The sequence below is a fragment of the Gavialis gangeticus genome, unplaced genomic scaffold, assembly GCF_001723915.1.
Source record: "Gavialis gangeticus isolate Ggan-Ray unplaced genomic scaffold, GavGan_comp1, whole genome shotgun sequence".
Classification (NCBI taxonomy): domain Eukaryota; kingdom Metazoa; phylum Chordata; order Crocodylia; family Gavialidae; genus Gavialis; species Gavialis gangeticus.
Genome location: NW_017728992.1, coordinates 101,084,942 through 101,110,592, shown reverse-complemented (window position 1 = coordinate 101,110,592; position 25,651 = coordinate 101,084,942). Strand labels below are relative to the sequence as shown.

Below are 25,651 nucleotides of genomic sequence, written 5' to 3'. Positions count from 1 at the left end.
CTCCCTCCCTTCCCCCCTCTCCACCACCTCCCCCTCCCTGCTGGCTCTTGTTGGGGCCAAGCAGTGTGTGTGGGGGGGGGCACTGCCACTGTGACCCTGCTTCCCTCTCCTCCCCTCCATTCCTTCCTTCCCTGCTGCCCGGCCCTGACAACAGCTGCTACCATGACCCCCCTCTCTTCACCTCCCCCCATCCTGTGCCTGCCTGGGCCTGCATAGCCTCCCTCCCTCTCTGCCGCCTCCTCCTTCCTACCAGCTGCTGTTGGGGGCCCCTTTCCTGCTCTCCTCCCTCCTTCACTCCCTGCCATCTGGCCCTGACAACAGCCACCACCATGAACCCCTCTTCATTTCCCCCCACCCCGCCTCCCTCCCTGCCCACCGCCTCCCACTCCCTGCCAGCTGTTCTGGAGGGCATCGGGGAAGGGCAGTGGGGGGGGCACCACCGCTGTGACACCCCCCCCTTTGCCCTCAGGCAGGGAGGCATGGAGAAGCCCCACTGCTCAGGTGGCTGGGGCGTTTGCCGCCACCACTACAAACCTCCCTGGCATGTACAGCATAAAGCAAGGGAAACCTGTATTCTTACAACAACCACTGGCTAGAAAGTTGCACGTTAAAATGATACATATCACTTCCAGGATTCATGCGGCTTGTTGTGACAACACTAAAGAGAAAGTTCATTAAAGTAGTCCAGTGACCTAGCTGGATAGCTTCTTGATATCAGAAACTATATACTCTGGAAAATATGTTTGAAAAGAGGATACATGTTTGTTGGTAATCTCACAGATTCATTATTCAGTAAGTTATTTGAGATCCCTTTTACTTAAGAGGCAATCTGTCCGTATCAACATGGGAGGACAAGTATTACTACAATATGTTCAGTAGTGACAAGAGCCATCCAGAGATACAAATTCATATCTAAATATAGGTATTCCTACAAAAATAAATTTATTAAGAAGCTCTATAAATGATGATGTGGGGAATGAATTAATGATCTGTATGATACAATCCAATAGATAAATGTTAATGAATGTTGTTATTATTATTTGTTTATTAATAAAAGTCCAACTGAAATTTAAAACATTCAAACTATCCATGCTTGAATGACCAGTAGTAACAAGGTTGGGGCTTTGATACCAAATTCCATGCATAAGGATTGGCTTGGTAAAACACTCAGGCTAAGTACAGATAGTCAAAAAACCTGAGGATTAATTGATTCAATCTTTGCAGTTTAGTCTAAAACTAGATTGAACCAATAAGCAAGTGAACAGACATTCACTTCTGATTCCAGAAATGCAGCCACATGCCTGCAGTGGCTCAGGCCACAAGCTACAGGGCTCTAGAGCTGTGGTCTCCAAACTTTTTTGATCACGCACTCCTATCAGTAAAAAATTTTTGAGCATGTACCCCCAATATGTGTATATTTATATTCGCATACCCCTATCAGTAAAAATTTTTTGAGCACGCACCCCCAATATATGTATATTTATATAAAGAGAACTAGAAATAGAAGTTCTAATATTTTCTTCCCGCACCCCAATGGATTGTCTTGCGCACCCCCTGGGGTGCGCACACCCCACTTTGGAGACCACTGCTCTAGAGCACACCTCCCTGCTCAACTGGGGCAGACAGCTTAGGCCAAGGCTAGCCTGCCCACCCTGCAAGGGGAGTTTACTGGGGAGGTACAAAGCATCCTGTGATGCTGTGGGGGTTGTGAGTTAATTTGAATCTGGAGCAGATCTGGGACAGAAGTTCAATAAACCAATTTAACCTAAATCAGTGAAGTCTGATACTACATCCATCCAGGTTTGTCTTAATCTGGTTTCAGCCATTCTAAAAGTGGTTTATATGCACTGACTTTCTCTTGTGTTACATATCTGAGCTGGTTTCCAATCACTTATACCAGTTTGTGTAATTTCTGCCCCTAGCCTCAGACAAGAGAACAAAAAGAAGCAATGACAATGAAGGAGTAATTTGCAGATAGGAGAGTCAAGGCAAGAGAAGGAATGTGGTAGGAGATAAGGTCAGAGAGGGGACTGGGACAGATTGTTTCTTGCAATGGAAAACAAGAAATGTGATGTGGCAATACAGGGCCATAGGGGCCAAAGAGATTCAAAAAGGGAAGAAATGTTGAACCAGAAACATTTTGGACAAACTTCAGAAGGCCAGGTGAGAGTCCAGAAAGACACAGAAAAAAAAAGATTTGAAATTTCACACATTTCAATAGTCTTAAGGAAATCAATAGGACTACTCACATACGTAAACTTAAGCAAGTGTGTATTAAGCCTTAAGTGCTATATATGGCTTTGATCTCCTACAATTCAGTCTACCAAAAATTTAGCATAAACCTTTCTACATTCCTAACCCTTTGTCCAGATATAGAAATTTAACATAATAAAAAACTGTATTCATTTGATGCTGAAAATAAAACATTACACAACAAAAATGTGGCATAAATTAAATGAGCATTGTACTTGTTTCATACAGTGCTGGAAGAAAGGCTTAACAACTGTTCTCTTTAAACTAGTTCAAACGTTTGTTTTTTTTAAGTTCAACACCAATTTACCTTCCAGTAACAATAAGAACTGCTGAAAGGTCTTGCTAAATCCATATAGTAGAAAGAAGGAAACTAATTTCAAACCAGGTAAGTTGTGTTAGACATCAGAGACAACTTCTTGTTTTCAGGATGTGAGTTCTATACAGTGTTTAAATATGTGGGCAACAGAATATGTTTACTGTGTAACATGATACAGAAACTCCTACCATATAATTTGAAAATAACTGAGAACAAAACATACTGTATGCTTTTGAGGAACAGAACTTTTGGTTAAACTAAAACACAACTCTTCTTGTATCCTTTTCAGCAATATCATTATAATTTGTAGAGTGATCATTTTTTGCTTGGCATTGTATGCTTCCTGAAAGACAACAGCATATCTACCTTGCTCATACAAACTAAACACCCTGCTGTACAAACGCTACCAAGAGTAGTGCTAAAAGTCGTTACTAGCAGACGCATGATCTGATTTTATTTACTGTCTACAGGGAAAACAGCCTGAAGAGTTTCTAAGCGAGAAGCAAGAATTTCTTAGGGTTATATCTTTTATTGGACAAACTACATAGTTGGGATAAATTTAGACAAGTTTTTGAATGCAAGACATTACGGGTGTGTGAAGTGGGGCCTATTCGATTCAGATTCGGCCCAAATCAGGGACAGCAATTTGATTGATTCGGATCACTGTCCTTGATTTGATTCAGCCAAATCTGAAGATTCGATAATGATTCGGAGAATCAGCGATTAGGACATAGACACAGCTTGAAATTTTCTTCTAAATACCTTGAGGTTCCACATGGGCAGATGGAGCGTCCCACAGAAGCACGGGGGACCCCCATGTGCTTGGCGGCGAACCTGAAAGTGGACCGGAAGTACTTCCAGTCTACTGCCGGGTCTGCTGGGGAGCACGCCAGGGGCTCCCCCACACCTCCTGGCTTGGTGATCAGCCATGGGGGGACCCCAGGTGCCCCCCCAGACCCAGGAGGAACCAGTCGCTAAGCCAGGGTGGGGCACAGGGGTCCCCCCAGCACAGTCTCCGGTAGACCCGGAAGTGCTTCTGGTCCACTTCCAGGTCTGCTGCAGAGCGCGCTGGGGGATACTCCATGTGCCCAGTATTGCAGCATTCACAAGCTGCCTGCTACCTAGAGGTATGTAGAAAAGACATTTAAAGCTGTGTTTATGTCCAAATTGCTGAATCTTTCCAAAACTCTCCTAATCAATTCAGAGGGTTCAATTAGATTCAGAGAGATTAAAAGGTCCTCCGATTTGATTCAGAAATTCAGCCAGTGAATGGAGCCGAATCAAATCAGGGGCCAGAGCTTCGCACAGCCCTACAAGACATTCTTCTTTGGGTTTCTGATCACAGGGGCTAGGGACAGACATTCAAAAAGGCGGAACCCAAAATGATTAAAACGTTGCAGGTTAGGCCTACCTGAGTAGACTGAATTGATTTAAAAGTGGATAGACATTCACTTTTGATTCCGGAAATGCAGGCACATGCCTGCAGTGGCTCAGGCTAGAAGCTGGGGGTGGTAGAGCAAGGCCTCCCTTCCCTTCAGGCTGGAGGGAAGCTGAACTGAGGAGGTGTGGCCAGTACCCAGCAGACTGAATACGACTGGGGAGAGGTTTAAACCCTCACCCTGGTCTGCAGGGACCCCAGTCAGGGTCAGCCAGGCTTTTTCCCCCTGCTTGTGGTTTGGCATGGCCCGGGACTCCCAGAGCCCCCCTCCCAGCCAGGGGGGATCCTGCTGTGTGTTCCCAGCTGCCAGAGCCAGGTTTTGCTTGGGACAGCCCAGGAGCAAAGGCCTGATTGGGAGAGGGAGGGGCCCTGGAGCAAAGTTCCATAAAAGAAAGATTCTGCCCAGTGGCCCCTTCTGCCCTCTGGAGAGCAATACACAGGATAGCCCTGGCCTCTGCACTGGCACACATGGTATGGGCTTTCCCCATCAGTCCCAGCACTATTACCTGCATCCCCTGGGCTGCAGGTGCCGAGCTGAGTGCACCCTGCTCACCATTGCCCTGCTCGGTGGCAGTGCAGCACGGCCCTTGTACCAGGCACCAGATTCTACCCTACGGCTTCCCCACCACCATTGCCACCAAGAGGGCCCACCCTGGCCATACTGGTAGGTGCTACCTATGCCATCAAACTGTGGTTGGCTGTTGGGCAGGCAGACAGAGGTGGGGAAGCCATAAGGGTAGTGTCCCATGCTTGGTACACGCGGCTGTGCTGTGCCTATAGCTTCCCAGCCACTGCTGCTTGGGGCGTGGACAGACTCTGACCCAGCATGGCCCCCTTAAGCGAAGGAGGAAAGAAGGGGGTTTATTTCCCCATCCATCCCCCCTCCCACCAGGAGACCATAAGCAGGGTCTGTCAGCCCCAGCCACCACCTCCACCCAGCCAGGCAGACCCCAGTTGCAGTCCTTCGGTGGGAGAGGGGACAGAGGGAGGAATAAACCCTCCCTGCCCACTTTGCCTCAGAAGGCCATGCCAGACCAGAGTCTGGCCAAATCCCTGCCCCGCCATTGGTGTTGGGAGGGATGCCTGCAGGGGCTGCTCCCAGTGGAATATGGAAGACAGGGGGGAATAAACCCCCACCCTGCTTGAGCTCCAGGGGCACCATGACAAAGGCTGCTGCCCTGTCAAGGTCCCTCCCCTCACTGGTCAGCAGCAGGGGCGGGGGTGTGACCAGATGCCACCCCGCATGGCCCCCCGAGACGAAGGGGGCAGGAAGGGGGTTTATTCCACCCTTCATCCCCTCTCCCACTGGGGAACTGCAGCCAGAGTGTGCCAGCCCTGGCCGCTGCCTCCGCCACTTGCACCTCACCAAGCAGGTCCAACCTGGGGTCCCACAGGGAAGAGAAGATGGAGGGTGGAATAAACCCCCTCCCTGCCCCTTTTGCCTCAGGAGGCCATGCTGGCTGGTGTCTAGCCATGCCCCCACCCCTGCCACTGGAGCAGTTAGGGGAGTGGGGGACCCTGAAAGGGCAGCAGCCTCCATCATAGTGTCCCAAGGAGTGTAGAGCAGAGGAGGTTTATTCCCCCTACCTCTCCTCTCCCCACTGGGAACCCCAGCAGGAGTTTGCTTGGCCAGGGGTGAGCGGCGGTGGCTGTGGCCAGGGCTGGCAGACCTCGGCTGCAGTCCCCTGGTGAGAGAGGCAATGGTGGGGGAATAAACATCCTCCTTTCCCCCTTTGCCTTAAGAGGGGCCATGCCAAGCCGGTGTCTGGCCACACCCCAAGCAGCAGCAGCAGAAAAGCTGTAGGCACAGCACAACCTCATATACCAGATGCGGAGCACTACCCCTTCAGCTTTGCAACAGCCGCCGTCTGCCTGCCCAGCAGCCAGCCGCAGTTCAGCAGCATGGGCAGCACCTACTAGTATGGTCAGAATGGGCCCCCATGACAGCAATGGCAGTAGCGGCAGGGGTAGCATGCTGTGCCTGGCGCCTGGTACATGGGGCCATGCTGCACCACCATCACTGCCACCAGGTAGGGAGCCAGTGAGCAGGGTGCACCCAGCTGAGCACCCAGCAACCACAGGTAATAGCGCTTGGGCTGACAGGGCAAGCTCGTACCATGCGTGCCACTGCCAGGGCCAGAGCCGGCCCAGGACCTGCTCTCCAGTGGGTAGAAGGGGCTGCCAGGCAGGAGCTGCTTCCCCAGCTGCATGCTCAGCTTGGCTCTGCCCCGGGCTAGCTCCGTGACAGTGGGACAGAGGAGGAGGGAATTAAACCACCCTCTATCCCCGTTTCTTGAGACTGCAGATGAGGCTGGCCATGCCCCCCTGCCTGCTCTGCTCAAGCAGTGACAGGGGGCGAGAATGCCTAACAGGGGCTGCTATACCCTGGCCAGGCAGACCCAGCTTAGGGTCCCCTAGGGGGACAGGGAAGGGAATAACTCCCCCACTCCCTTTACCCTAGGGTGCCATGCTGGGTCAGTGTCTGGCCACATGCCACCCCTGCTCTGGCTAGAGAGCAGAGGGGTGGGGCCAGCCCTGCTCTCTGGAGCAAAAAGCACAGCCCAGGGCTGCAGAGCATGCTGGGATGCTGGGGGACTGTGATTTAAACCAGCAAGGAGTCTGGAAGTTTCATAAACCGGTTTGACCAAAATCAGTTAAGTCTGATAGTACATTCAACCAGGTTTATCTAAAACTGGTTTTGGCCATTTTCAAACTGGTTTATGTGCACTGAACTTTTCTGTTCTGCACTGGTTTATGTGCACTGAACTGTTCTATTACAGATTTAAACCAGTTTCTGATCACTTAAATTGGTTTATGTGTAACTTCTGCCACAGCACAGGAAGCAGAGGGGAAGGGTAAGAAATTCCCATGAGTAGCAAACACACAATTAGCAGGAGAAAAGTGGATTACTGGGAGATCAATGCCTATCAACAGGGAGAAGGGTCAATCTCACCTTCCTTGTACTGAAATAATTCAGAAGTTGGTTAAAAACGTGTCATAAACCCAAGATCAACAATATTTAGTCCTTGATTCTTTATACACATAGACCAGACTACCCAAGTAGAAGAAATTTTTTGAAAAGTGATGAGCACCTCCTGGGAGGTGCTAAGGAATCTTAGTACTGAAATGATTTGAGGCTCCAATGTCAGTGATGTCCAACCATAAACCTTAGCCCCACTGATTTCAATGAGTATTAGGCATAGTCTTATCTTTAGACCTATGTTTAAGTGCTTTGCTGAAACAGGGCATCAAGGTCTTCAGCACTACCAAAATTTAATTTTAAGATCAGTCCCTGAAAACAATAATTCTTTAAATGTAGTCAATTTATGATCTTGTACATTTTAGTTAATATCCCAAACTTTCTTTGGGATGGAGGCAGGATTATTTCCATCCTTCTTTGTTGACATCTTATCAAATTCTAAGGATCACCACACCTATCCAAAGAAATATTTACTACTGGTTAAAATTAATGCTTGTCAAATTCCAAACCACAAAGTTTGCAGATGATGCTATAGTACAAAGGCACTGACTCAGGATGAGCTGAACCAGTGTTCTCACCACATTTTTTCACCCAGAAATAATTAATTCTAAAATCGAAGCAGAATATGCCAAAACCACAGCAAGAGAAAATTCCTCTCATTAGGATTCAAGTACCCACTTGTGTTTTCATTTACAAGATTTACTAGGCTTGCAACTTTCATGCCATTTTACCACTTAAACTAGCTGCTGATGCTAGGTCAATAAAGAAAGCCCTGAGCAGAAGCAGCTGCTGCACAGTTTGCTTTGTCTCTGGAGCCCATGTCAGGCTATGTTGTAGGCAATAAAGTCAGTGATTATAAATGACACTTCTTTGTTCCTGCCAAAGTGTACGGTCTTTATTTTAATATAGTTGTGTGCATTCAGTGCTTGTGAAATGTGCCTCACAACTTGCAGTCCTTCACTTACACTCAACAGTAGAGTGAAGTTAGTTATATTTCCTGGATAATGGGCCTTTCTTATGTTCTGGAAGGAATGCTTTTAGAGGTGAAAGCATAGTTTAGTATCCAGGTCCATTCAGCCCTTGGCCATCAAATGGGCCAATTAATGTCAAATATCATTGTGGAGTTTTTCATACAAGCACTTTTCCACTGGAAACTGGACTGAGACCAAACCCAATGCACACAATTTCTTCCCTATTCCCTATTATTCCTTCAGAGAACATTGAAGCTATTCATACAAGTAAGGATCTGAAGGATTGATCCCATACTTGTGCAGACTCTATAATGAAGACTCAGCTCTGGAGAGAGGGGTAATGCAAGTGTTGTTAACACTGAGAGAAAGCACAGCAACATGAGGACATTTGAAAGGAAAGATCAAAGATTACATTCAGTTTAAGTTTACATTAACAAATATTCACACTCAGGAAGAGATGTCAGAGAGCCAGGTTGAGACATAGGATTGGGTAAAATAAAAACTGGCTTTCAACCATACCATCTTATATGATCTACTTGAAAAGCACTGACATGGTTTCCTCTGCAGATTAAAATTCTCAGAACCAAATGTTCCTGATACAGTGAGGAAGGGGACAAGGTAGGGGGAGGATTTTTTTAAAAACTTTTCTGCCTGTTTTTGGGTGCAGGTGGGGCAATATTACAGCTTTCCCAGATCTGCTCTTATCCCGAAAAGTGCTACTATGTGGATCCCAACCCAAGATGGAAACAGAAAGGAGGGCAATGGTACACAAGAGGTCCCAAGGAAAGCAATCTGATTTATGTCAAATTCTTCAATTTCTGTCCTAATTAGCATGCAAAATAAATTCCTTTGTACAGATGGAGCACTAATGGATTCCATACCAGAACTGACTGCACTTTGGTGGTGAACAAGGTGCTTCCCACTTATCACTTACTTCATGAAGGAGTTGTGATGCTTAATTACTTGAAAAATGCTGTGAAATCTTCAGCTGCCAGGTACTATGGATATGATGATTATTTTAATAGACTGGATCCTATATTTCTCACCCAGACAAATCTCCTGGTGCCTTGAGATCTTTGCCTGAGGAAAGACTGCATGGTTTGACACTTGCTATTGAAACAATGACTATTACAGCTATTGTAATTTTGGGAACAAATGCATATAAAAAGTCAGATTTGTTACAAAAGAGAAGAGATTGTTTTAAACCAAGTCACATAGCCACAATTAGGAATAGTTGATTCATATTCTCAGCAGTCTTGTGAATCTGAGCAAGTAAAGGGTTACCAACATACAGACATGTTCTATCTATGAGACATGCTTTATGTAAAAGCACTTCATAGCATTTGCCAACTTGTGAGTAATGTTTAAATATTTAAAAAGTTAATTATCATCAGATCACATAAAAGCCTCAAGTCTTCCAAAAGCCATGATTCTAGCTTAAAGTTCATGGCTCAGTTTTCTTTTTTTTTCACCTCCCCCCCTTATGACAGATAGGTATGATGATTAATCAATAGACTATTTTGCTGTTCAGCTGTAAAACTAGATCACAGTGAAAACCAAGTGCTGAATTTGAGTTACTGAGCTTTCCTGTATTTGGCTCTGCTACAGATCTTTTGTATGACCTTGGGCAACTTACTCACATCTCTCAATGCCTCCTTTTCCTTTTTGACAAATAAGAATAATCCATCCTACTTCTTAGGGATATTGTGAGGTTTATTCATTAACGAAAGGCTGATACTACAGTGATGAAAAAAAAAATCTCTAAAATCCTAATTGCTGTACTGCAACACAGTGCACTGATAGAGATTTTTTGGGCAGACACCAATGGCCAATTTTTAACGGACCATATTGGCCACTACCAGTCTGATTTCCAATATGCAGCCAGACAGCTTGGAGAGCAGCATCCAATTGGTAAGTCTGTTGTGAGACATGGAGGGGGGGGAAGGGGTGTGGGAGGGAGCAGATTGAGGCCCCTGCAGTAAGGGAGGGAGTGGGACTGGGGCTGGGGTAGGAGCAGGTGCTGTACAGCTGGGACAAGGCAGGGCACGGTGCAGGATGGAGCCACAAGTGGCTTGCCTGGTGGGTGTGGAGGTGGAGGGGGGTGATTTCTGCCACTGCATGTACCTCAGAAGGGCATGGAAGGCTTGTGCCTCCAGATGTGCGCACAGGGTAAGGGCAGTCTGCCAATGCGGGCTGGGGCCAGGGTGGTGCTGGGCTCTTCTTGGTGGGGGGGTTGGGTCAGGCTGCACTTGGGGCAAGTGGTGACAGTGCTGGGACGGAGGTTATGGGCGGGGGCTTCATTCACCTCAAAATTTACCATACCAAAATTTGCCCCGGCCCAGCCCCCTGCCAGGAAGAGCCCAGCACTGCCCCTGGCCCCAGCCAGCAGCAGCAGCCTGCCCTTGCCCCGTATGCAGATCTGGGGGCACATGCCCCCATGCCTTCCCAGGGTATGCATAGTGGCAGGAGCCACCATCCTCTTCCCGCAGCCCCTGGAAGGGGCATTGCTCATTGGAGAGGACTCTCACATAGGTGGCTGGCACATACAGATTTTTCAGAAAGCACTTAGGAATAAGAAACACACGAACTTGTCCAATGTGCAAAGTGAAAATTGTATGCGTTTCTTTCTTTGCATTTCTTTACATGCCAAATGTGCCATAATAATATTTGGAGAACATCAATTTAAAATTCACACTTAAGAGTAAACTTCCAAGTGCTCATCAGCTCTCTTTCTGAAGATTTAGATCCACCGTTTCTCTCCACTTATTCAACTCAGCCTTAACATTTAACCTGGGGGAGATGAGGACATCTATGTGTAGGCACACATAGATAAAATAAATTCTTCAAGTGTGGGGGGTAGGGAAGGAGAGGAACAGGGGAAGTGATCCAGTGGAAATCTACAATAAACCTACATTGATGAAAACAGAGTTAAAGTAGATCAGTAGAACTCTTGACTTTTTGGGTGTCATTTACCCTTTTAAGTTTACTGTGTGTCCTTGTGATTCTATGTTACAGATGACAAGAGAGTAACATTTTACATCAGGGGTAGGCAACATTTTTGGCTGGAGTGCTGAGAAAACCATGACGTCTATCATGTAACATGCCGTAGTGCCAGTCCATCACAAAAATAAAGGGGGTACAGGATGCATTGCATATTACTACAGTTAATAATCATAAATGTTGCTTTGGGTTTTTTGGGGTTTTTTTTGGTTTTTTTTACAGTAAATACCAAGTTTTCGAAAAATTCGAAACCTGGTGACAATAACTAAAACTCCATACACTACCTTTGTTGTTGTATATTCTTTTTTTTGTTAAGCATGTTATGATGTCAGAGAGAAAAAAAAGAGAGAAAGAAGAGAGGGGGGAAAGATAAAGAGGAAAAAAGAGAAAAAAGGAGAGAAGAGAGAAAAGGATAGAGGAGAGAGAGAGAGAGAAAGAAAAAAGAAGAGGAAAATGGGAGGGAAAAAGAAAGAAAGAGAGAAGAGTGATGGGGAGAAAGGAAAAAGGAAAAAGAGAAAAGAGATAAAAGGAGATGAGAGAAAGCAGAGAGAAAAAGAGGGATAAAGGGAAAGAAAGAAAAAAGAGAAAGAAAGAAGAGAAAAAAGAGAAAAGAGGACAGAAAAAAGAAGAGTAAAAAGGAGAGAAAAGAGAAAGAGGAAAAAAAGGGGAAAGAAGAGAGAGAGAAAAAAAGAGGGGAAAGAAAAAAAAATGGAGAGAAAGGACATCGGGCCCATGAGGCAATGGCTACCGCCACTGGTTTCCCTTCCCCTCCTGGGTCCCCAACAATGCAGGCAGACGGGTGGGGACAGAGGCAGTGCCACCTTGTTTTGTGACATGGTGGCTGGGCTCAGGCAGCTTGCTGTAGCCCCACCCCCAGCTCCAGTAGTGTGGCTCAGGGTGCTTGGGCCCCTGCCAGAGGCCTTGGTGGAAATTGGGGAGGCAGGGGTGGAAGGGCACATGCTCCCCTGTGCCCCCCTATGAGTTGCCCACAATACCTTGCCACATTCAGTGTCAGCTCTAGGTGCTGTGTCAGTGACATTTCTTCCCCCACACCTAAGGCAGCTTCTTAAAAGTTCCCAGCACCGTGGCAGGCACTGGGGGTGAGGTCAAGAGAACAGAGGCAGCATCCCTGCATCCCTGCCTCCGCTCTCCATCCCTGGTGCCTGCCGTGGTGCTGGGAGCTGTGACTGCTCTGGAGAGCCTGGAGCTGCAACTTAAAACAATTTTTTTTAAAACAATTTCCTCAGCACACCTCCTGGCATGCCAAGGAAAATGTCTCCATGTGCCACTAATTGGCACATGTGCTGGACAGGGGTGCTGCCAGCCTCTTCCTGGTGGGAGGGCTGGGCCAGGGCAGGGCTTGGCTGAGCTGGGAGCCAGAGGCAACACTAGGGAGGCCTTGGTGGGGATATAGCCACCCCAAAATTCGCCTTAGCCCCTCTCCCATGACCACCCCTCCCAGTGCCACCACTGCCAGCCCGCCCTGTGCAGCTGAGCCTGCCCCACTCCTGCCCACTCTGAGCCCAGCCTCCCCACCAGGAAGAGACTGGCACCATTCCTGCCAGGAGCACTGCACCTTTGCAGACACAGCTGTGCAGGGCAGGTGGCACTGAAGCAGTAGCTCTGGGAGAGGTAGCTACATGGGGGCATAAGACAAATTTTGGGGTGGCTATAGCTCCCCAAAACCCTCTCCTAGCACCACCCCTGGTGCAGGGGTTTGCCTATCCCCATTTTACATAAATACAACCAAACTAATCTCTCCAACATCCTGGGAGACACTGTAGATTTCTTCTTAATTTTTTTCTTTCTTTCCATTTACACTTTTCTTTACCTTCTCCTGTTTTTCCATTACTTCCTCTTGTGTACCCTGTAGAGCAGGGGTGCTCAACCCATGGCCCACAGGCAATATCCAGACAACACAGCCATGTCATCAAGGCTTTGGGGTTCCCCACAGATCTGAAATTTAGTAACAAGGAAGTTGTGGCAGCTAGTAGCCACTCCCTTGCTGCCAAATTTCCAGACTTGTGGAGGGCCTCACAGGCCAGATAGCATAACCTCATGCCTGAGATTGGGCACTTGCAGACAATTGGGAAGGCACAGGGTGGCATGCAGGGCAGTGCATAAGGCCAATCTGGGTGGAGTAGAGCTGACTGGAAGGTATGCAGGGCTGTTCCAGGCAGTGCCATGCTGATCAGGCTGGTGCACAGGGACTAAATCAGGGTAGAGTCTGGGGCCACCTAGGGTAGTGCAGGGCAGCAAGCAGGGTGGTAGAGGGCACTGCAAGGCCTGATACAGATGCTTGATGTTGCATGGAGGTGGTAAGGGACCCAAACATGGCACATGGCATACCATCCAGGCCCTAGACCATGGATGACTGGTGCCATTTGAGTTAAGAGGGGCATGTGCCCCCCAGTATCCAGTCAGCGACCGGAGGGGGTCCCCTGCAGCCAATCTTGACAATTGTGGGGGGAGGGGGGTCCCCCCATGGCCAATCTCACTCACCTAAAAGCAGCTGCAGAGCTCCTGGTAGCAGCCACAGCACTTCATCCAGCGCTTCATTCTGACTGGTGCTCACAGGGGTGCACTGATGCTCCTGCCTGCCCCCCCACCCATCACCTAAGTAAGGAGTGCAGCCTGACAGAGGGTGCACCAGCACTCTCAGGGTGTGCACATGAACCCCCTACATGTTACCGTTTCCCTAGAATGGCCCTATCCCACTCATCCAGTTCACAGGGACAAAAGGTTAAGTGCCACTCCCCCACAGATTTACCACATACCTCCTGGGGTACATTTAAGACAGGGGCAGGCAATTATTTCAGGCGGAGGGCTGCTTACCCAGTTTTGGCAAGCTGTGGAGGGCCGCGTGGGTAGCCCCGCCTCTTGATAGGTGCCCCGCCCCCTGGTCACCATCTTGGGACCAATGTTTCCGGGCCATCGCTGGTGGGGCCCAGAGCGGGGCGCAGGCTGGCAGAGGTCTGTGGAGCCAGGCTGGGATGCACCAGCAGGGAGAGTGGGGAGCTGGCCCAGCTCCATAGAGCCCCTGATGGCCGGGACCCCTGTACTCCTGCCGCCCTGCTCTGGGCCCCACTGGCACTTGGCCCAGGACTCCGGTGTAGACCCCATGCACCTGCTCACTCCCAGTGCCCCCCAGCCCAGCAGTACAGGTGGGGGGCAGCATGCAGCCCCAACACCCTGCTCCACAGCAGGGAAGGAGCTGGTGCTGAGTGTGGAGAAAAGCAGCTCCTTGCCCACCCTGTGGCTGGCGCTCCCTGCTGCAGCTGCGAGCAGCCTGTTTGGAGCTGTCCTGAGCAGACACAGGTTGGGGCTGGGGCAGAGAGGGAGCAGATGTTTCCAGCTGACCCGGGTTCTGGGTAGTTACTGACAGCTACAGAGCCCAAGCTGGGGGGCAGGGGCTTTAAGTGTGGGGGCAAGGGACAGCAGGGCTGAGGGGCAAGGGCCATGAGCAGGGCTGGGGGCAGTGGTTTTGGATGAAGGGCACAGGGCAGCAGGACTGGGGGGCAGGGGGCACAAGCAGGGCATCCTGCCATGTACCCCCTGCCCTCATTTTGTTTTGAGCAGGCACAGGCAGCCCCAGGCAGGCTGCGAGCAGGTGCAGCACAGGGCACCGACATGGGGTGGGCAAGGGGCTGCTTTTCCCCCTCACACTCAGCACCAGCTTATAACTGGCCCCTGCTGCCAGCCTGGGCTCTGTGCCAGCTCCAGGCTCGCTTGTCAGGTCTGCACACAGCAGCAGCAGCTGCGGTCCCCCCCGCTTGCCGCGCTGGGCTATGTTTGCCACTGCCACCTCTGGCCTTCCCAGCACGTGAGCTCCTGGTGGGGAGCAGCAGCAAACACTCCCCAGCGCAGCAAGCAGGGGGGCCACAGCTGCTGCAGCCAGGCCCTGACAGGCGAGCCCAGAGCCAGCACAGGGCCCAGGCTGGCAGCGGGGGCAGGTTACAAGCTGGTGCTGAGCACAGGGGGGAAAAGCGGACCCTCACTTGCCCTGTACCCGGTGCCCCACGCTGGGGCTGCTTGTGCCTGCTCTGGACAGCCCCGTGTGGGCTGCAAGCCGCTGCAGCAGGGAGCACCAGCCATGGGGTGGGGGAGGGGCTGCTTTTAGCCATGCTCCTTCCCTGCCCTTCCCCCTCCCCTCCCCACCTCCTTACCTGAGGTTCCCATGCCAGGGCATCCACGTGGTCCCAGGTCAGAAGCCCCTGTCATTTTTGACAGGAACCAAAGACAGATAAATATTAATTTTCTAAATTTTTTAGGGGTCCCACAGACTGGAAAGAATGGCCTCGTGGGCCAGATGCGGCCCACGGGCCGTATTTTGCCCACCCTTGATTTAAGAGCCAGTCTGAGAAAGACTGGTGTAAATGCTAAAGCATAAATGAGAGCAGGTTTTAATTCAAACCTAACTATACACTGTTTTGTTTCTAAATATTCTCTACAGATTAGCACTAATAGATGAAATCAGCTTTCAGCAGAGGTTCTGCAGCTTATCCAAACCATAACTCATTGCAATAGAAAAAAGTTTCAGGACGTCTTTCTCATCTAGCCATAAAAGGAAAGGTGTATGGTCATGGCCTCAGAAACTTGTCTGTTATCAGCAGTAAAGAACCCATGGTTTAAACTCTTCATCATATTTTACTTGCAAAGAAAGGGGTGGGAGGAAACTATTTTGGAGATCATTTACCACTGGATACCTTCTGTTTTCCATAGGAGTTTATTAAGAGGATCACTCAATAGCATGTTATACAACATTTTTTTATTTAATACACAAAACCTCACTAATTTGGAACTGTTAAGCATGATATTGGTGTCAATAAAGCACAAGCACATTTGCTGAAAGTTGATGGCTTGAAAATGGTATGTAAAGGTTTGTTTTTGGGAAATTGGTTTATAGGTGTCTGTTCAGGATGGGCAGCAGTGGTTAACTAATTTCTAAAAGCCCCTGGGTCTCGCACAGTTTTCTCAGCCTTCAGAGGCAGACTGTCTAACAAACAAGGACACAGCCTGAGAAACTGGAAGCATGTACCACACTGTTCTATAACATGAAATAAGGTGGTACCAGCTCACAAGGCCAAAGAGTGGGGCCTGAAATTCTGGTTTTGGGAAGGGTCCCTGTGTCCATCATGGACAGAGGACACACCACCAGCCCATTTCATCCACCCCAGTGGGGGGCGGGGAGAGGGGTCTCAGCATCCCACACCAGGCTGCTGACATGCTGACATCTGACACCTAAAAGAGAGCCTTAGAGTGAAGCCTGTGTCCTGGCCAGACATTTCTTGACTCTGATGACAGCCCTAGGATTGGTAGATATATAGAATTGCTTCATTGCTTGTATTGCTTTTTTTTCTTTTATCACTGTGTATCCATAAATTTGCCTATTATCAAATGGCAAGGTCATGGGTTGGCCTGAGGGTTGGGTCCCTTCTGGAACAAGGTGTGGCAGAATGCCATGTCAGTCTCTCCCCAGACTCTGCTATCAGGCTTATTACCCATCTGACAATTTGGTTACCATGGTCACTGCAGGGGGGGCACCCCTGCCCCTATCTGCTTCAGGCAACCCAGTGTTGTAACCTGAGCTGGATACATTTCTGAGGGAAGGGGGAACCTGCTCCCTTTGTCAACATGACTAGCTTCACACACCTGGGGGGGGTGCTTAAACTCTCCATTGTTCTAAGCAATGACATCATGACTGGGAGTGGGGGGCTAGAGACCCTGACAGTCTACCCGGCAACCAGTGATGCATTTCAAATTGACTGGCTGGCAGCCAACAACTGCTGGCTTTCATTGGATCAGGTAAATGAAGTCATTAGGTCTATATAAGCTAAAGACTGCCCAGGAGGAAGGGCAGCAGCCATGATGAAGACACTGAGAGTAGCCAAACTTCAGCAGCTGTCTCTCTCTCTCTCTCAACACATGGACACCCTACAAACTGCCTGCTCCAGGGGAAAGCTCTATTAGCCTCCGGATGATACTTGTGAGCATGCTACTTGAAATCTAACTAGATATAGCTTACAGTAACACAGATGCGTAATCAAAGGCTACCCAGCCAACCCATGTGCTCTAAGGTATTTCTCAGATATTGCTCTACCCTGTACCCTATTTTGAACTTACTTCCTGTAAACAATAAAGTTCTCCTCTGTACCTGTTATGGGAGACTTATTGAGAGAGGGTCTAGATTATGCCTTGGGGCCCCCTTGGTCTGAAGAGAGACTACTATTTATGATTCAAACTAAGAGAAGCACCTTAAGTTCTTACAGTGGGTCGAGTACCCCCTTCAAGTCTATAAAGCCTGTGTACCTCACGAGGCACAGAGCCAATAACAGATCAAGACTCATGAGTGGTGGCAGCATTACCCCCAGACTGCAGGTGTGCTCTAGGAAGGGGGTCAGCCAGACGTGAGGTGCCCCCAGGGAGATACTTGGAGCTTGGTAGGTGGTCCGGCACAGTGAGGTGGGTGGCTCAGTGCAGGAACACGCCCTATTGGCCCACCACACAAGGCATCTGGGTCCTAAATCCAGAGCCAACAAAAGTCTGCAACCTAGAAAGTCATGTCCAGCTCCATGAACTTTGAGCAGACATTCTGGATTCAGAAGGAAAAAAAAGACATAGAAAACAACATTAGAAGAATCTGTCTGATTCAATGATGAATGAAAACAGTGAGAGTTCACTGTCAGAAGACTTATAGCTATGTAACTATAATACATTAAGCCAGAGGAGAAAGTATAGCATGTTTTTTGCAGAAAATTTTACAGCAGACCCGAGAGGGTTTCACCCTCATCTCACTCTTTTGTGAAATGGAACCACCAAAGTGAAGTTTTCTGTTTGAACTAGATCTCTAATTTTACCATAATGCAAACATCTAAGAACTATTTTGTCCACTCACGATTGACTACAGATTCTACTGAGACACCACTGAGAGTCCAATTGATATAATTGCAGGAACACACAATTGAAAAGCATTTTGTATTATGCTCGACTCTGCTTCCTCTAATTGTAAGTATTTGATGGCCAATTTACAACAGTTTTGTTGTTCCATATATAAATATACCTATTCTTTCTCAACTTATTTGCAAGGAAATTTCCCTTGGGTTAAAAAAAAAAGGGATGGAGAAACTATTCTCCAACATGGTTAACTCCATTTCTCCCTTCTTTTCAAGCAACCAGACCTGCACAATACGTAAACATATGACTACCTTTAAGCAACTGAGTTTTCCCACTGAAACCAATGTATCAAATCACATTGAAGGTTGTATACACTTAAGTAGATTGGTATATCGGGGTCAAAGAACTTTTGCTACTAAAGGCCCCTCTAGACATATAGGTAAAAGCACAATGGGATCTGATATGTGATCCACACAGGCTGCACTTCCTGCCAAGCCACATGTGTATAGCATGTGTATGTTATGATAGGAATGAGCCACAAAGTTATTATGCAAAAGTATGTGGAATAACTTTGTGGTTTATTCCTCCTCTTATCATGCCATTAGTTGACTGAACATGTGACTAGATGACAAGACATGACTAACTGGTTAAACATGTCTTAAGCATAATGCGTAGATGGGGCCTACAATCAGTAGATGGTGTTTGTTAAAAGATTTGATACAAGTCAGACCAATGTTGAGCAGTTGTGTGGGTATCATAAAAAGAATGTTAAAAGTATACCTAATGTTAAAAGTGATCAAAATGATCCTAAGACTGAGGTTTAATTTATTAAATGAAAAGGATGGGGCTAACAGCTAGAATGCAATTTTCTCACAAATTCACTATTTGTCTAGCGAAAAGAGCTAATTAAAACTTTGAAAAATCAAAATAGAGAAAAGAATGAAAATAAGAAATATTTATAACATTCACAAGCATATGGATCTGGTAGAGTGAAACAAATCCTGTACATCAGAAGCAGATGGAAGCTCAGGGTCAGCACTCGATAGAGGTCTCCTGCAGTCCATTTTATTATTGTGATACAGTCTTAAATTGAATAATTATTAGACAATATTATCACTAGTAAGCAGAGCAGACCAAAAGTCCTAGATTTCAAATGGGTATATCTTCATTGCAGAAGGAGCTCAGGCTTTTACGTAAGTGCTGCCCCTAACCCAACCACACAAAATCTTCACACAGCATACAGCTGGCCTGTTATGGGGTATAGGCTGAAGTTCAAACGAGGCTCTCACACGAGCTGGGATCTCATTCCTTATTTACAGCAGTGATGCAAGCTAAACCACTCAAGTACTGATGGTCCCCCACTGACTCCTCCCCCACCCCCAAAATTCTGTAATTCATTGGAAAAGAATCACAGAGCAGCTCACCTGACAGCACCACAAAGGGATACCACAAAATATGCAGAATCAATGGGGGCACAGTAACTCAGGTATAGCTCAGCTCTCAAATGTTGCAGGCTGACCTGGGAGCTGATCATACAAAAACTCTCCAGTGAAGACTAACTATATATTTCTCTCCACTTAGGTGGCTAGAAAAAGGTGATACTACCAGCAGAAAAAGGTCCTGAGTGGTCCAGTGCTGCTCTTTTGCTACTTGTTGGGAATGCTTTTTGGCACATGTTCAAGGCCACTCTAAGCCAGCTACAGTGTCTAATTCCTAGGACTTGGCAAGCACTGAGCAGGAATGATCAGGCAGAGTGTGATTCTCAGCAGCAGGCCCACACTTGGCTCAGAGGTCTAATACACAGAAAGATACAGCAATTTCCCCAAGGTCACACAGTGAAACAGAAGCAGTCTCTCATATAAAAACTAACTTTTTTCTTTAATTATTGAAGTATGCTCGCTCCCCTTTTGTCAATCCACCTGGAACCTCATTAAATAGAAAACTGAACATCTTATATGAGCAATGTCAATGAACAGCTACCATATTCCAAAAGAAAACCATTTTATGTACCACCCAAAAATTCCACCTCCCATAAATAAGGGAGAAGACTGATTTTTAGCCCCCAGCTTGAGACCTTTTGGACCTGATTTCCAAAGTTCTGAGATCTGAGACTTCAAATGAAGTCAATGATAGATGGGGATACGCGGTGAATTCTATTGCAGAACAATAGTAACATGCACAGCAAAAGTATCTCAACCTACTTCAAGCTTCTCTTTTAATGACAGAGAAATCAGAAGGCTTCTTGCAGATGCCTACTTTAGTTTCAGGTGGATTCTAATCGTCATCTGCTAAATATTGGCTGTGAAAGAAACAGCAACATGGAAAAGGAGAAGGAAATGGAATAGAAGGCAGAGATTGAATTACATGTATATATGATTCGTCTTCACAGCAGTTATCTTACACGACATATGGAAATCAAGGCAGAAACGATCAGTGTCACCTTAAACGTATTACACCCTGCCTCACATCTGATACCCCAGGTAACCTGCCTCCAGCTGACCACTTGCATTCCTTCACACATCTCCTTCCCCTCCCCGCTTCCCTTCCTATCTGTACCCATTGTCCTCCAAACTTCCACTTTTCCATTTCCATAGACCTGTATGTTGTAAATTAGCTTCTTTTCTTTTCTACCTTGAATAACATATAACCCCAGCAGAGTCTCCCTATGTCTGAGGAAGGGTGTTTTTGCCGGAAAGTTTGCAAAGAACTTTTTTCCAACTATTTAGTTGGTCTAATAAAAGATATCATATCTGTCCAAAGAACCTTGCCTACCTCAAATATACAATATTTAGCTTTCAAGTTGTTTTCATGCATCACAAAAACTCTATCTAAAATATATTTAATTGCGTTTTCTCATTATCCTGTCCTGTTTTGGGCTATTACGTTTACCTGCTTTATGCAGAAAAAAAACTTTTGAAAAGTATATACAAAAAGCATACAAATCTGTGGAGCGGCATATTAAGAGGATTTGTTCAAGATGTAAATCTCATGTGCAAGGATTTGAAGTCTATACTGATGAATCTAAACCCTAATTATGTATTCAAAAGCTTAGAGAATCATGCATCTATAAGTACAACCAAGGCCTATCATTCTGTTCCCAGGACTCAGAGAAAAGCACTATTGCGAAATAGACCTATTGTGCTTTTCAGCTTCCTGGTTATCTCCAATTCCACCTGACAGAAAGTGTTTCCACAATTTTCTGCCCCATAGTTTAAGACAGGGGTAGGCAACCTTTTCTGGCTGCAAGCCAGGTTGATCCATCCTGAGTCAGAGGTGGGTGCAAGAACAGGTATCTATCCATCCAATGGTGGCAGCAGCTTTTTCAGATCTGCAGCAGGTGGGATCGGGGTGGGGGCAGGGCTGATTTGCCCCAGGCCCTGCACAGGTTGCCTCTGTCCACACCCAAAGCCTCTCCCCACCAAATGTCACCAAAGCCCCATGTCTGCGGGCTGGATACAATGGTTTGGGCAAGGCAAATCTGGTCCACAGGCTGCAGGTTGCCAACCCCTGGTTTAAGATACTGTCTACTTCAAGCTTCTCTTCTAATGATAGGGAGATCAAAAGACTTCTAGTAGATAACCAATAGAATCCGCCTGAAACTGAAGTAAGTACCTGCTAAACACTGTCCATAAAAGAAAAGAGCACCATGGAAGAGGAGGAGAAGGAAATGGAATAGGAGAAAGAGCTTGAGTTTCATGGAATTGGTCCAGGACAGCCTTAGATTCATGAATTACTATCAGGTTCCAGTGATAGCATTTCAGAGCAACCAGCAAGAACCCATACAGTTGCCATTCATGGTGAAGATCATCACTTAAGTTAAATCTGTTAATCACTTAAGTTAAAATACAGAATACAAAACAATCATAGCTTTGCCTGCCATACTATTTTATCTCAAACATTTTCCATCTCCAAATCTTTACACAGACACAGAAAATGATCAAAACTACTGCCACCTGGCATGACAAGCAGCTTACACACTCACCTGTCCAAGATCTAAAGTAACATTCACTTCATTGTATTTGAAGCCTAAAGAGAGAGGAGGACTTTGCCACCACCGCTCAGTTCCATCTACAGCATTGGTTATTGGGTGAGCTTTATTGGGATCAGCAGCATTGCAATAGTCACAAAACTGCCCCTGAAAGACAATAAAATCAAAGATTTATGTGTAGTTTGATCTGTATGAGAAAGCAGCACATCTTGCCAGTAAATTACAAATGATGGATACTACTGCTAATCTTGATTTATGTTAAGTGGTGAAGTTTTGTTTCTCCTGTGAACTTTATTGTAAGGATCATTTGCCTAGTAATTAAAATGGAATGAAAAATCAAATCACATAAGCATTCACATTTATATACTGAGATTAAATTGAAACAAACCTCTTTTCAAAGAAATCAAAGCAGGTCACTTCGCTATTAATAACTTTACCTTAGCAAAATTAAGGCTTACTTCTACTATAACCTATACAAGAAAACCATGACACAGTTACTGGTGAACTGGTCTTGACAAAGAACTTAAATAAAACCTAAGGTTGGTATTGACTTGCATCCATAATATCCTCTCAAATTTTGCCTATGCTATATAGCATATTATGCCATTCTTCTGAGTCAATTACTTTGAAAAGCGCACCCCATGACAAATACATTGGATATATAAATCTGGAAAGTCGCCTTTTAGGATAAGGAGAGCATCCCAAGGTATCTTCAGTTATTTACAGATGCTGTGCTCTAGCACTTCATTCTATAATTAAAGATACATTCTAGCGGCCTCGTCTTTCCCCGTCTCTCTCTCTCTCTCTCTCTCTCTATCACAAAGTCCTTTGTATGGCAATTCAGTAATAGAAAACCTAATTGGCTTCAAGTTTAACAGTTTGATTAGCCCCACCCACAGTGTTTCTCCTTTTATGAAACTATATTACATAATCTACTAATGTTTCTGTTAAATAATCAAAAACAATTCTTTCACCATCACATTCTCTATCAGTCATCTGCTTTGTCCGTCTACAATATCCAGCTGCCCTCATTTATTCCTCCTGATTCAGATATTAGTTTGTCATTTCCCCCCTTAAGTCCAGGACCTTTTGCTTTCTGACTACTTTATCTTACCCAGATCCTTAACAACAGATTTTCTAAGGTGTGGCTCATTTTTTGTTTTTTGGAGGTATTTTTAAGGATCACATTGTTGCAAAATTTAAGTACAAAAAACCCAAACTTTGAAAGCAAAAAAGATAGTCAAGGGAATGTAAATAATACTTTTTTGTTCATACATATACATCAGCTTTGGTCCAGTGCTACAACTGTACTAGATACCTTAGGATCTACTGCATGGTTTTATAGTGCTATAGAAACAAAGTTCTTAGGAAAAATCATCTTCAGAGTGGACAACCTAGAAGTGTGCAAGTAACAGCTGCAGCACTTAAAAGTTCTAAGCTCAAGACATAACTGTTTTTCAGTTCAGAATTCAAAGAATTATCCTGAAACAGCTGGAGTTTTAGTTACTTAAAATACGTTCCACAGGACCTGCCAACAAGCCAGCAAGCAAGAAATGAAGGAAAATAAATTGTTGGACATAGCATTCTCCCTTGCTTTCCACTGGCAATATCTGTAGATATGCCACACTGAAGCTCGCTTGGTAGAGTACACATCACAATTCTACCAGATGGAGTCTCCAGATATTGTTTAATCTGGGCTGGAATTCACTGCCAGAGCAGGTGTGCATTTTCTAGAGATCCCATTTTCTTGTCTCCCACAGTTCTCCTGACTGTGAATGGTAAAATCTGTTTGAAAACTGAGAAATGCCATAAGCAGTCTACACATATACTGTATATGCCAAAGTTCACAACTTACACCCATTAAAAGGTAAAGGATCCATTTACAAAACAGAGGTACCATGTTGCAAAATTTGGTTACACCATAATAATGCCTGGCAGTTTTGGGTCCCACAATAGAACACTTGTGCTACCAAACACTAGTTCTCATCTGAACAGATTTTCAGACAAATCCAGACATGCCATATATCCATGATTTGAATCACTGAAATGCCTTTCATTGCACTGAGAATGTTCACTGAACATCCTTCTGACTCTAACTTAACAAAAAAGCTCACCAGGAGGAACACCGTGGGTTGGGAACTGTTTTATAGGTTCAGCCTCTCCCTAGTGGTTGAGTTGTGTTGAGTGTGCAGTACAGCCACTAGAGCAGGGGTAAGAAACCTTCAGCACAGGTGCCAAAGCATGGCACATGAAGGCATTTTGCTTGGCATGTGTGCCTCAGGGCGGATGACAGAAAAATGGGCTGGGGCTGCACTGCCACAATGAGGATTGGGCCCCTCACAGCTCCCCCAACATCTTCCCCTGGCACACCAACATCTTACAAATTGAGGTTGTGGGTGTTTTTGCCACTCTACACACAAAAACATTTTAGACCCCTCCACTAGAGGAATTCTGGATGATCCACCAAGAATTCCCTCTAGAGCTGCATAGAAGCAGAGCCTTCAGCAAAAAATATGTTACCCACTGAAAAAAGGCACAAAGGTGCCAGCCTAACTATAGAAAATAAGGTTAGGGCTATTCTGCTCTCTTTTTTTGCCCTACTTGGAATGGCTCATAAAGTGAAGGCAGCTCGCTGTGCTCTGTGCCCAAACTGCAAGTGTATGCAGGGTCAATTACTTGCAATCCTGAATATATCTCAATGGAAAAGCACTCAATAGTGCATAATATTGCCTTATCTAGGAATTTTCTTGCAATTGTAGCTGTTATCAATATCAGACTTAATTTTACCTGTAAATGGTGTGATTTCTGGCTTTTAAGACACAGCACATGCATGTGTGTGCTCAGGCTTGCTAAATCTTATGATGTGAGCCCAAACTTCCAAGAAATTTAATTAATTTCTATCCATTTTTTGCAAGTCCAAATGCAAGAGGAAAGAGATTCTCTCTCTTCCCCTAGTTAAAATATCTTTGAACTTGAGAGGTGGAGTGGTTTTATGTGTACATTGTTTCCATGGCTGGATTTCCCTGGCCTCTTGAAAGAATTTTCAACCCCTCTTGACCCACAACTATCACTGGTAAACTACAAAAGTATTCATGTTATGTGCCTCAATGGAGCTTTGTTAAAAACTGGAGAGAGAAGCTGCTGTATCCCCATTTATACAAAGACTGGAAGCAGCACACGCTTCCTTGTGCCAGGGCTGAGCTATCAGTAATCCTTCCCGGAACTTGGATCAGAAATAAATCACAACTAGCCTCTAACCTAGGACCTGTCAGGTAAATATTTAACAAGGGGAATTCTCCTTTTCTGTACCTTCTCCCAACCTACTGTAAAACCTCAATAATTGCCTAAAAAGGCAAAGACAAAAAAATAAAAATTCAAACTCTTGCTTCCTAGATTGAACTCTATTAACTTGATTATCTTTATTTGCCATTTGCTTTTCATGATCTCTGCTAATTTGCAGCATGGCAGCGTGTTGGCATGAAATCTCAGTAACCAGTCTGCTAGTGAAGCATTACTGGTAAATAATGAGAGATGGCTGTATTTTTTGTTCATGTGATGAAGTGGTTGTGTTAATGAAGTTTCAAGCAGCAGCATTCAATCCTAAAGCACAGGACTAAGAGCCAAGCTGCTCCTGGCTGACAAACTTCCTTTGCAACCTTGGCCTGCTGTGATCTAGTTTACTCATCATTAAAACAGAATGTTATGCAACTTGTTACTATTTGTAGAGCATATTAAGATTTTTCCCAGTAAAGACATTTTATATAACACACACACACACACACACACACACACACACACACACACACACACA

At 46.0% G+C, this 25,651-nt stretch overlaps 1 protein-coding gene across 1 annotated transcript in view; it reads right to left on the bottom strand.

Annotated features, from left to right (window-relative positions):
- LAMA3 (laminin subunit alpha 3) overlaps positions 1–25,651 on the bottom strand; it is a gene marked incomplete at its 5' end in the record, with an annotated part of 261,166 nt that overhangs the window by 227,768 nt on the left and 7,747 nt on the right. The window contains one exon of the mRNA XM_019526339.1: positions 21,835–21,987. Within this exon, the coding sequence (XP_019381884.1) occupies positions 21,835–21,987 (153 nt within the window). The remainder of the gene's footprint in view (positions 1–21,834; positions 21,988–25,651) is intronic.